At 42.7% G+C, this 12,599-nt stretch overlaps 1 protein-coding gene across 1 annotated transcript in view; it reads right to left on the bottom strand.

Annotated features, from left to right (window-relative positions):
* LOC101170442 (dolichyl-diphosphooligosaccharide--protein glycosyltransferase subunit STT3B) overlaps nucleotides 1-12,599 on the bottom strand; it is an 80,061-nt gene that overhangs the window by 40,068 nt on the left and 27,394 nt on the right. The window contains exon 2 of the mRNA XM_023959614.2: nucleotides 759-867. Within this exon, the coding sequence (XP_023815382.1) occupies nucleotides 759-867 (109 nt within the window). The remainder of the gene's footprint in view (nucleotides 1-758; nucleotides 868-12,599) is intronic.

Raw genomic sequence — 12,599 nt, 5'->3', positions numbered from 1 at the left:
ACACACTGCGATGACATCACTGTTTATTAAACAGCCTTAGGCAAAGACTAAAAGGGGAGATTATGCGTCACGTAAATCAACATTAGAGGCGCACTATCAAATTTTGTTTAAATAAAAAGAAATATTCTATGAAATGCTTTGACTTAAATCTAAGATGAACGCAAGCTTCTAATTCACTCAAAAATCTTGTTCATCTACAGTAATTAGACATCCGTAGTGCAATTTTATTAAACTACCGTACAAAAAGATTATCTGAAGTTTTAAAATGTAACTGAACAGTGTTTGAAATTTATTAAACTTAGACAAAACATCTAAGTTTAAGCCTATTTTTGGTTGCACAGAGGTTTGGCTGCTGAGGACACTACAAGGCTAAGTCATTCATAGGCGTCGAATAAAAGGAGGTCACAACAAAATTCTGATCTTAAGAGAAGCATGAAATTAATATTTTTGCAGGGCTCTATACGCCTTGTACATCTATTAGGTCTAGCTGAAAAGCCCAGAAATCTGCCGTTTTAATTAATGTTTCTAATAATCAGTATCATTGAGAGTTTGAGGCTCATGGTCAAAAACATTATTGAAGTCTTCATCATGTGTAACAGAGCCAAAACCTGTTCAGCTGATCAGCTTTATTACACTGGAAAAACAAAAACAAAGAATAAATGAAAACATATTTGCGTGCATCCTTCCTCCAGCTCCCGCTTTTCTTTGGCTGTTTGAAAATGATAAACAACAGAAGACATGAAGAAATGTTTACTCACCGTGCCACCAACAATCCTGCCTAAGGGGTACCAGGCTCTCTCATCAAACCAGTTGAGGAACTCATAGAAGCCATTACTGGCGAGATGGTGTGTTGATCTGTAGTTGAACCTGCAGTAACAATAAGGGATGATCAGCAGCAGCTGGGTACAAAGCAATAAAACGACCACAAACACAGAAAGGGCATCCTAACAGCGAGCAAACGCATAAACCAAAAACTAATCCCAAGGAAATGATAGAATAATTTATTTGCAAATTTCCTGAGGGAGCTATGGATGCAAAAACTGCTGCACCTTTGCCCTCGGAGGACACAACATTTAACAATGTTAGAATTGAAAAAATATGTTAACTTCTCTCAGGTCTGCTGTACATTTAAAAAATAATAATGAAAGGCTTCTGGCGTTCCTTGCTACTCGTCACCAACACATTTTGCTTATCACACAAATAACTTTGGCTTCAACCACTGGTAGCAGCAGAAAAAAAGCTTTGGAACAGAGACAAACCTAAGAATAGATGCATGGAATCTAACTGCAAACAGCCTTCTATTCAAACTGGCAGTGGTAAGCCGATTGGGTTGGATCATTTTCAAACAGCAGAATCAAAGAACTGACACCGTTAAGAAGGCTGCTGCCAAAGAGAACAGAGCGAGTGTCCAGCAGAATCTCGGAGGAGGCAACTTCCCCCCACAGCCAAACCAAGTGGGCTGCATTATAGCGAGGCAAGGGGCTCGCAAGCTTCACGTATACGTGATCCATGTCAATATGCCCATGACTTGAAGCAATGTAGAGCAGTTTGCTAAAGGACAACCAGCTGAGAGACATGTACAAGAGCATTGAGCTACTACAGTACAACTAATAAGCTGTAACACACCAGAGAAATAACTCGACTCATTTCCCAACAAGTAAAGCAACATCAGCAGCTAAAGAAGCACGGACAAAGATTGCATCGGTTAGTCCAGGGGTTGGGAACCCATGACTCGCGAGCCATATCTGGCTCTTTTGATGGCCACATCTGGCTTGCACTCGAATCTTTTTAATTATATATTTTTTTTTCATTAGACCAGTCATTCTCGGGCGCGATGCGATACCAGGGGGGTGCGCAGTGGTAGCGGTGCTTGGAGAGAAATCTGCGCCACAATCAGTTTACTATTATCTAGGGATGGGTATCATTAAGGTTTTAAGGGTACTACTACTCTTATCGATACTGCTTATCGATCCGGTATTTTAACGGTACTCTTATCGATACTTTTTGAGGACGAAAAATAAATAAATAAATAACAAATTAAGAACACAAAGTGTTTTATTTCTTCATTATGCAACAACACTTTTTTTTAACAAAAATTTTTACTTTAGACATGAGAATGTCCCAGATTTAATTATTTAATCTAATTATTTTTATTCTTTCTGAGCGTGATGTTTCCTTTGATCTTTTGTCCATTTTCCACAACCTTGAACAGACTTTTCTGTCTGTCAAACACCAGAGTTAGGATTGAGTGAGATGATGGAAACAAATTCACTTTGATGCAGACTCCTTTCTATTATTTATTTTTTCCCTTCAAATCCAGTAAACCCAATTAATTATATTAATTTTACGGATGACAACTATCATTAGTCATTCATTATTATTAAGTATTAGGAATCAGCTGATAGTGTGTCACGGGTCTGGAATCATAAGCGGTGAATCTAAGCCCTGCCTCTCTACCTGTTTGTTTTGTGTAGAACTCGCCGCCCCAGCGTGTTCTACACAAACAGCGCAACATACGGTCATCGTCATCGTAGCAGCAAGGTGTCAGTATGGTAGGGGCTGCTTGATGCAAACTTCATTAATTTTACACAGAAACGGGTGTTCTTAGTCTAGGGCGCTCACGTGTCCCCTACGAGATCGCCACTGACTGTGTGTGCGCTGCCTTGTCTTGTGTGTGTGCGCACGCGGCACGTGCTGTCTGAACAACAGCCCCGCCTCCCCTGCACACAAATAGACAGACAGAGCTCTCCGCTTCAACGAGAATACCGAAATTAATATCATCATTAAATAACGGAAAATTGACTGACTTGGTGAGTTAAATATGGCAGATAACGCTTGTGGGACACAAAAAAAAGAAAAAGTAACTTCTCCAGTACCGATAGCAGTACCGTTCAGGTCAGATCTTAACGATACTGCGGTCTTGAAGAATGTGGCCCCGGGGCTGGTTCAATACCGGGGCACGGTACCCATCCCTACTATTATCTGTTATATTACAGTTTGTACCAGCCTGAAACCTGCGAACTGCCGTCCCTGCAGATGCGTGCGCGCTCCAGTCTCCGAGAACGAGCGCACAGCTGCAGGGACGGGATGTGTAAGCAGGAAAAGGAGAGGGGTAGTGGGCACAGGCAGCAAGGTGAAGCGGCACACTGATAAGGACACCCTGCCCGTCACATACCGCTCACTGCATCGGTGAGTATTGCTGTACTGACAATGTTTAGTTTTAAACATATTGTAGCGCAGTAGTTGATGGGAAATGGCGAGCAGCAAACTCCACCTTTACGGATCAGGGAAAAAGAGAATCGCTGGAGAGATCACTTTGGCAACAAAACAAAACATTTCGTAACAATACAAAACGTTAGAACAGTGTTGCATAAAGGTTCAAAACCGCATTTCTTTGATTGGAATGATGTCAATTCCGTAAACGGTTAAATAATTGTGGTAATTCAAAAACTATCAACAGAGGACCAAAATCTCCAGCTATAATTAATCATTTAACTCCAAGATGCCAGCAGTGACACCCTAATGACACACACTCTGTGACGTACCGCATCTCTTCAACTGTTCGTGATCAACGGGTGAAATCAATGTGAATCAGTCGATTCGGACATGAAGAAAAGCTGCTTTTCACCGATATGCAACACTTTACATTAGTAAGGTATTAAAGGGTTGACTCACTTGTCACTGCTATTGGCAAAATGTGTTTTTGTCAAAAAAAATAAAAAAATAAAACAACAATGCAAAATGCTTTACTACAATTAGTGATAATTGTGTTAACATTTCACTACTGTAAAGAGAAAAGAGCTTTTCTTCCTGAAGAATCTGTTGGAAATATTTTCATTGCGTAAAAGGCTGAAGGGTTACAGTAAAGAATCAATACTGGATGGAGCTAAAGGTTTGGTGCTAAAGGGTTAACAACTCTTTACCAGCAGAGAGGTGGTAGGCGACACCTAAATAACTCATCCTTTGACCTACCATATCTGACTGTTTATGCCATCAACACTGATTGCCTTAAGTTACTGTAGGCAAAAGAATGTCAACACTTTAGCTAAGGTATTAAAGGGTTAACTCACTTGTCACTGCTATTGGCAAAATGATGTGTTTGTCGAAATAAAGCCTTTTTGACATTCTGTTTTAAAATTAAAACCCTCCTGTTGTTCGTGTTTGATGCCAAATATCCAACTTGAATTTCCACATTGGCATTACTCATTAAATGGATCATAACGTCATTCTAAATGAAATTCTCAATGCCTTAGGACAAAGAAAAAGATCAGTGCTTCTTAACGTGATCTCGAAAAAGCTATTAGGAAGCTGACAGAAGTGTCTCTCCTTGGATTTCCTGAGGCAATCACATTAGTCAACTGGAGATTTGAACCTGGGCACACAGACGGGAACAAATATCTCATTCAACTGGAGGACGAGATTCTCACAAGCCGACAGACAAAGCCTGAGCTTTCATTCCAGTTTTGGTCAAATTCACTTTCAAGCTTTCAAGCTATAAATAATTGAGCCATACCTATATAAATGTTGCACATTCGGATGGGGGATCTTCCCCTCTCCACTCTCTGGGAGAAAAATTGAAAGACTGGACTACTTTTTCCTCTTTAGTGGTAAGACACATATTTTATTAAGGCCCTGCTTAGATGACAGATATTTATAGAAGAAAAGCTAAAACTGGGATGGAATAGACAAACAGTTCACTTTCTGCCTGATCTTATTCCTACAAACTCACAGGACCCCAAGAAAGACGTGATTGATATTAAGGGAAAATGTCTGCCATGTCAGCCTGACAGCACTTTCTTAGTTACATTGAATCACAAGTGGCTATAATGCAGGTAAAGCTAGCCAGGTGTAAGCCTTCTCCCACAGACCGGCTCTGAATACAGATGGAGCTTGCCCAGCGCTTCAGCCTCAATACTCTGCAGCCGTCAAATCAGAAAGACAAAAGCAAATTCAAAGCCAGAAGACACCAGGCGAAATCCAACAAAACCTTTTCCCTGTGAGCTTCAGGGCAGCTCAACTTCACATTTTATTTCTGCCTCTGTTGCTTTGATGGGATGGATATTGTAGTTCTCCCACGTGCTTTCGCAATTTAACGCATAGCTGCCTATATGGTCTCGGGCCACAAAAGCCCACGATGCTTAGATGTGCAGCTGAATCCTCTGAGCCCCAGAATTTCAGCTGTGAGACAGGAAGCACACAAAACCACAAACATGCACACCTATGGACTTGTGACTTTGAGGAAGCAGGAAATAAAGACCTCAGTCAGCACTCCATGTAGGTCAGTGGCACAGACCAGCAGTGGCTTCATACACTGGAACTTATCCAACATTGTTAATATATTGGAGACCCGTTTTCCTGTTCAGCAGAATTTCTACATAGATTTTGTAGTCAGCTCTTTGAAATGCTGGAACCCTTCAACCGTTTACGCAATTATCGCAATTCCAACTGATTCTAAAGCTGAGAAGGGCAGCTTTGTGCTGATATGCAACCATTGACTGAAAACAAGAACTGGACTGAGTGACTGCTCCCCCCTGGCGCTTCAAACAGGAAGAACCTTCTGGTCCAAAAAAAGCCAAAATCCCACAGGCTTCTCTAGAGAAGTAAAGAGCTGTTACTCAGTCATTCTATTGGTCAGAACAACCATTCTTGCTCTGATACTTTTTTTTTAACATGTTCCCTTTTTTATTCAAGTTATCACCTGACCAATCAGATGCCTCGGTAAAAGTAGGTGGAGCCAACGTCCAACATACGAAATGTTAGATTCTCGCAAGCCATCTTTCAAGTGGCAGGGGTGTGGCCTTCCAACAAGCTAAGGTTGTGTTGCATACTGGCACAAAGCCCCTTTTCTCCGTGTCCGAATTAGTTAGAATTACATTGTTTATGTAGCAGGTTGAAGAGTTATGGTAATTCAAAGAGAGTATAGGTCATTTTGCTATTAAAGAGTTTTGGTATATATTCCTCTTTTCTTTCAAATACTTAATCGTTTGTTTTATTCCATATGTATAAAAGCCTGAATAGAATTTTCTTAACTTGTGTTTTTAGTCATTAACTGATAAGCCACGTCAGTGCAAACTAAATGAACATGTGGCTGGTACCTAAAATTAAGGCTCCACAAAATTCAAATAGCATATCTAAGAGACTAGGACTTTTTTTAAATCATAAAGTTGCAGCTTTAAAAACCCAAACAAGTTATTATTGTTTGGTAGATTTTCATAGCTGATACACAATGACTCGGTGCTATTAGAAAAACTCATTTGTTGTCCCAGTATGTGAACTCTTGTCACGACACAAGGTTAATCATATTTAAAAAGCACATGAGCAGATTCAAAGCTTAGGTGCTTTTAGTGTGTGTGTGTGTGTGGGGGGGGGGGGTGTGCGTGTGTGTGTGTGTGTGTGTGTGTGTTTTAACTCTGCTGAATTTCTTTGTTGTTAGATTATTAAAAAAGGGTACATTTAGATCAGACATTTTTCAAATGAATGTTCTGGGAAGAAGGAAAAACCATTCTGGAGAAAAATGGAAAATTACAATTTTCAGAGGAAGATCACCCCAGATTAATCAAGGGACCCTCGAAGGGTTGAAGCTAAAGCTTTTATTTTTAGTCACGGCAGATGTTTTACTTTATAGTTTTACTAAACTGCAACCATCAAGATTTACAGAGGTTTTTTACAAAAGATGTTTATTGCTGAAAAAGAATCTCACACATATGGTTTGTGTGTTCAAACTACACAAATATGGCACAAAGGCACAACAGCAGGTGAACACGAGACAATAGTATTATCAGACAGCCAACCATTTGAACTATAGGCATAACTGGCAAAACACTTTAATTTCCAGTCCTAATCTCACTGTTCAAGTCTAATGAATTAAATATTATGTTTTACTTAAATATGTATTTATTTAATAAATTGCATATTTTACAAAAAAAAATTTTGACCATGAGATAACAAAAGTAAAACAGGGCGTAACTTAAGAAAATGTAAATTCTTCCACTAAAAACAAGTTTTTATGCTAAATTATTACAAGAAACTTCTGTAAAAGGTCACTTTATGGATTAATTTTAAATGTTGTCACAGTTTATGCATATTAGTATTGTAAATCCATTTTTCAAACCCAGAATAACCTGCCTTGTTAAACAACGGTACTGTATCTAGAACTGATTTATTTGGATAAATGTAAAAAAATAAAAAATAAAAAAAACTGACAGACACCAAAATACTAATCGTCTTAAAGATTCATTCACTTGTGGTTGTATTCAAAAATAATATAGCATACTCAAACAAAGCTGCTGTAATGCAGCATTGCTTGGTTTCTATGCTACATCTAGACCCTGACAGGATGTTTTTGTCCCCTAAAGCCTTTTCTTTGTCTTGGTGCTGTTTCACATTTGCATCATTGCTGCCTACCATTAAGAAAAAGAAGAAGCAAAGCTTGCAAATTGTGTGTGTTTTTGTTGAGGTTGTGCATTTGTTTGTGTGTAAATCACTTGGAATGAGTTAAGTTAAGGCAGTTCTCTGACAGGCAGCTGACACATGAAAGGGCATTTAGGCATCTTGGTTATGTTTCCATGCAGAGGATTTCATCTGCACCTCAGTAAAACACACTGATAAAGATTCAATGCTTTGTTTGCCTAAAATAATGATCAGTCTCAAACTATGACATTTTTTGTTGAAAAAAAGAAAGAAAGACGTGAGCAGACTGAGAAAACAGCACCGATGCTGATAATCAAAGCGGCTTCGGTTGTCGTTTTTTGACAAGGATAAACAGAAATCACTAAAAGTTTGTGCTGCAGTAATGATTAATGATGTAGCAATGATTAAATGTGACACGCTTTTATTGTGAACTGCAGTACAGCGCTTCCTTTCCATTTACGTATCTCAGTCTCACTTTATCCCAGATTTTTTACAATGCATTTTCTTCTACAGCACATTGTGTCAATCAACCTCATCTGTAGCCTCTCTCCTGTTCTCTGTTGCGATCAGCCCTTTTTTTTTTATTCTGTAATCCTGTAATAATTCTGTAATATCGGACAATTAACTATGAGAGTTTTAACAAGTAAGAAAAGTGTGAAGATGTTCTTCTGTCTGAGAAAAGTGGATAAAGTGTTCGAGTTTTACAGCCGTAAAACATCTAGAAATATTGTAAAAAATAAATAAAGAAGACTACTTTGCAGACTTGGTCTATTTCAATCTATTTGTAGAATGAGGGAAAACTGTATAAAATACTAGCATGTGAATTAAATCAATATCTAAAATAAAACCAAATATTTAATAAATACTACTTTAAACTTATTAAAGCCAACTGCATTTCATGCTTACCAAAATATTAGTTTTTAAACTTAATTATTATATCAGGAAGGGGTTAGGGACCAGAGACGGCAGCCAATACGGAGAAGCCCCAACTCCACGCCACTGTGGCTGAAGAATGTTAGTCACTGACATCAAAAACTCTTCTGAAACATTTCTGATGCTTTGTGGAACATTTATTAAAGAACGTTGAAATATGACTCAGTTTTTTTAAATTATTATTCAGAGCAATTGACTGTACTTTAGTGTACTTTGCAACAAACGTTAGGAGCGTCACTCTGTGCCTTAAAACCAGAAGCCCGTGCTTCTTTCCGCCTTCGTCAGTTTAGTGCAAGAGGGCATCTTCTTCAGAAGGAGCCGGTTTCATCCATCATTTATTCATCTGGATGATATTTATTCTCCACGATCATCTTCCTCGGCGTATCAAGATATTTTCCGACCTCTTCTTAGTCAGCTGATGCCATTTCTCCACTTTGGTTGGTAGAGATTCAGGAACAGGTAGAACCAGCTTTGCTCTCTTTGAAATATTCTTTAGTATCCGGCGAGGAAGCAGACGGGCCGGCGTGCTCTTCATCTCCAATCCCCATCTCAGAAATTCCCCCAGTACCCCCTTTGGACACAAAAGTCTCATACAAGCGTTGCGTTGAGTTGCCTGAGTTTTTGAGATGAACCAGAGGAGTCATATGACGGAAGAAGAAGAAAAAATCCGTGAATATGCAAAACCGTGAAAATTGAAACACGAATACGCGGAGGGGCACTGTATGTTCTTTATGCTAAAGATTGTCCTAAATTCAACATCCCCGTGTCTGATCATAAATGCCTGTTTTACGTGTACAGCAATAATGATCTTGAGACAAAACTGGTTCCACTTCTTCATTTACAATTTAAATGTTGGGTTTTAATTCATTCCAGCATGACCTCCTATACAGCTAAGAAAACATGGATTTAAGAAACATGGATTTATTTCAAAGATGGAAACAAGGTTTTTATAGTTTTAAATGTTTCCGTTACCTGGAACCCAAATAAAGTCAAAAGGATGAGTCCATATACTTTATGGAAACTCATTTTAGCAGCTTGAAATTTTGAAATCATCTTTTTAAACAAAGACCCACATCGACGGGCTATTAGCTTCACCTTTCAACTACAACCTCTCTACGAAAACATGCCATGAAAGTATCAGTGTGGCCGTGGGCAGTGTCCCATTTCTCCTTTGGACTATCCAGAAATACAGGAAAACACTGACTTTGACCCCCAAAAAGTATTTGTGTTAGGACTAGGACCTCACACCTGGAGGAGCTCCTGGAGTCTCCACAGATCCAAAAGTAGAGGAAATAAAATGAGGTTAAACCTGGGGGGCTTGTCGGCCCTGTCCTGTGGGGGGGGCGTTCTGGGGGGGAGGGGGGGCCCATTATTAGTACGGGTCGGGGGGGCTAGCGGGTCGGGGTCTCCGCTGAGGCAATCAGTGGTTGCCTCGGCCGGTTGGCCTCCTCGGTCCCGTCGAGGCCTGACCAGAGCTCTTCTAGGGCCGGCGTCTGGGGGTGGGGGCCTGGGCTTGCTCCGGGGGGGGGCGACGCTTTCTGGCTCCTCTCTCTCTGTGTGGGGTGGGTGGTGCCGGGCCTGGGGTGTCGGCGCCTCCGGGGGTGGGCCCCTGGGCTGGGTGGCCCTGGCCCCTTTGCTGGGGGTGGGCTGGGGGACGGCTGTTTGACCACCGGGGGACAGTCTACCAGCTGTCCCCAACTTACCCCCTTCCTTATATAACCTCATATTAGGGTGAGGGGGTGGGGGGTCTAGCCTGCGATGCGCCTTGGGGGGGGGCTACTTGGGAGTGGCCCCCCTCCTATGGTTGCCGTATGGAGTGGGCCCCCCCTCTTTCGGTTTTATTTGCACCTTAGACATGTAGGGTCCTTGGTAGGGGGGGTGCTTGGACATCACTGCAAGCAAGCAGCAGATGTCCTCCTGGCACCCTACCCGCCAATTTTAACCGCACCTTAGACATTTAGGGCCCCTTGGTGTGGAGGGTGAGGGGACATCACTGTGAGTAATCAGGAGATGTCCCCTTAGTGCCCTACTCGCCAATTTTAACTGCACCCCCCTTAGTACACACACCCCTCCCCCTTCAATATATACATTCAAACATAAACACACACACATGCACACAAACACCCTCTCAAACACCCATACACGCACACACATTTTACAAGGAAGGTGGGACCTGGGTCCATCTGTCCCCTACCCCTTCCCTGGTGGGGGGTGCGGGCCCCTTGGCGATGGCGGCCGTGTCCCTTGGGTGCCGGCTCCCTGGGCCCGGCGGTGCTCTCTCCGCACGGTGGGGGGGTTCATATTACACCTGAGCCGGGGGTGTTCGTGTCCCTGGGGGGTGGGTCCTGGTCCTTGCCCCTGGGCGCTGGGCCCCGCCAAACTTCCAACATGGCCGAGCCTGGTCGGGCCATATTTATAACATCCCTTGTGGGCCGCCCTTTTTTCCCCGGGGTTCCCCCCTCCTGGGCGGGGGCGGCGGGCCCCTGCCTTGCTCCTACCTGGACCAACCGTGGGCCGGGTGGGTGGCTGCCTGGAGTGCGGAGCGGCTCTCCCTTGGGGGGTCCTGGCTCGTACCTGGGGTCGGGGCGGGGGGATGCCCGGAACTCCTGGGTGGTGGTGGGGTGCTCGTCTGGGGCTGTGGGCGTCCCTCTCCGGTGGGGCCCTGCGTTGGGCTCTTCCGGCGCGGCGGGGGGCTGCTTTCCTGGCTGGGCTGGGGCGGCGCTCTCTTTCCCTCTGCGCCTCCCTGCTCTCTGGCTCTGGGGGCCTCGCGGCGGTCCGGCTGGCCCTGGCCTGGGTGGCGGTCTTGGTCGCCCGGGGGGCGGTTGTTCCCTGCCTGTTCCCGTGTGGCGTTGGGGGAATTCCGGCTGCCGCTGCTGCTGCGGCGGGGGTATGGGTGTGGGGGTGGCTGGGCGCTCCTCCTCCTTCTTTTCACATTCCACCATCCATTTTAGAAGAACATAAACACTCACCTGAGCACAGGTGTTAGCTCACCTTTGCACTAATAGTTTGCATGATTGAATGAATGAAAGATTTCACACTAGTTGGTTTAAAGGCATAGGTATGCGTTCGTGAACACTATCTGTTTTGTGTGCATGTTGACATGTGGACATTTTTGCGGCTAGCAGGTGTGTTGATAATATTTGAGTGTGTGTGAACAGGCCCCGCCCTTTTTGTACTACATTTGAACCGTACCGTAACGATAAACAACCAGTAAACCTGTCTGCTCTATGCTGCTTCATGGTCTTACCCCCCTTCCCCTCCTATTATCACCCTCCTACCCCCCCCTCTCTCTAACGTCCCTCTCTCTTCTTCCCCTCTTTCCTTTTCCGTCCGGTCCAACACCAAAGATTTTCAAACATGATTGAAATTAATAAATTTTGGCCTCAATTACAAAAGGGGTTTATTCAGACATACCTTTGGTTTGTCTGAAGATGAATAACCCCTCTTGTTAAAATAAAATATGTCCAACACAAGAGGCCCTCAGCTCTCATCTGTTTGCCTAGCTGTTGGACAGGACAAGTTAAAAAAAAAAAAAAAAAAAAAAAAAAAAAAAAAAAAAAAAAACCTAGGGGTGCGACAATAACCGCATCACCGCAGGTTTTTATTTTGAATGTTTTTGTTCTTTAAAGTTCTGCATATGGTTTGTGATTGGAACTATATTAAACACATTAAACACATTCATCTTTGCTGATAATTTACTTTTTCTGCTAGTCCTGTGTTCAGACTTCAAGGGTTTCTGGGGGAAACCGTTCATTACTGTTCTCCACTCTGTAACACAAACACCAAACGCACACTGTTAGAGTACAATGAATATCACTACTTTTTGTTTGAGACTATTTTGTGCAGCGCAAAATTACGTGTCTGTATAAACAAAGGCGGAGCCTCCTGCCCCACGTTCTTTATGGGTGTCAGGCTCATGGCTACGGGAAAGGTGACAAAGTCTCTGCAGTCTGTTTATTACTGAGCAATCATATATTATATTTTGAGAAGATGTCTGTACCAGAGAGCACAGGTGAAGCCTTGCGTGCAGCTGGAGAGCGGTCCACTGCAGAAGAATCTACACGCACCGCCAACACACTTGTGCGCGCTCCTTCCTCCTACACACGCAGCGCGCTGACACACATACACAGTCATTCTACAACACCAAATAGATAGTTCATTAGCTAGATACAGCGGGGAAAATAAGTATTGAACACGTCAACATTTCTCTCAAAAAACACATTTCTAATCGAGCTATGGACACGAAATTTTCACCA

This window comes from Oryzias latipes, chromosome 11, assembly GCF_053564925.1.
Source record: "Oryzias latipes strain Hd-rR chromosome 11, Olatipes_Hd-rR_3.1".
NCBI lineage: Eukaryota > Metazoa > Chordata > Actinopteri > Beloniformes > Adrianichthyidae > Oryzias > Oryzias latipes.
The sequence above is the reverse complement of the archived record's forward strand: the minus strand, read 5'-3'. Positions and strand labels throughout refer to the sequence as shown.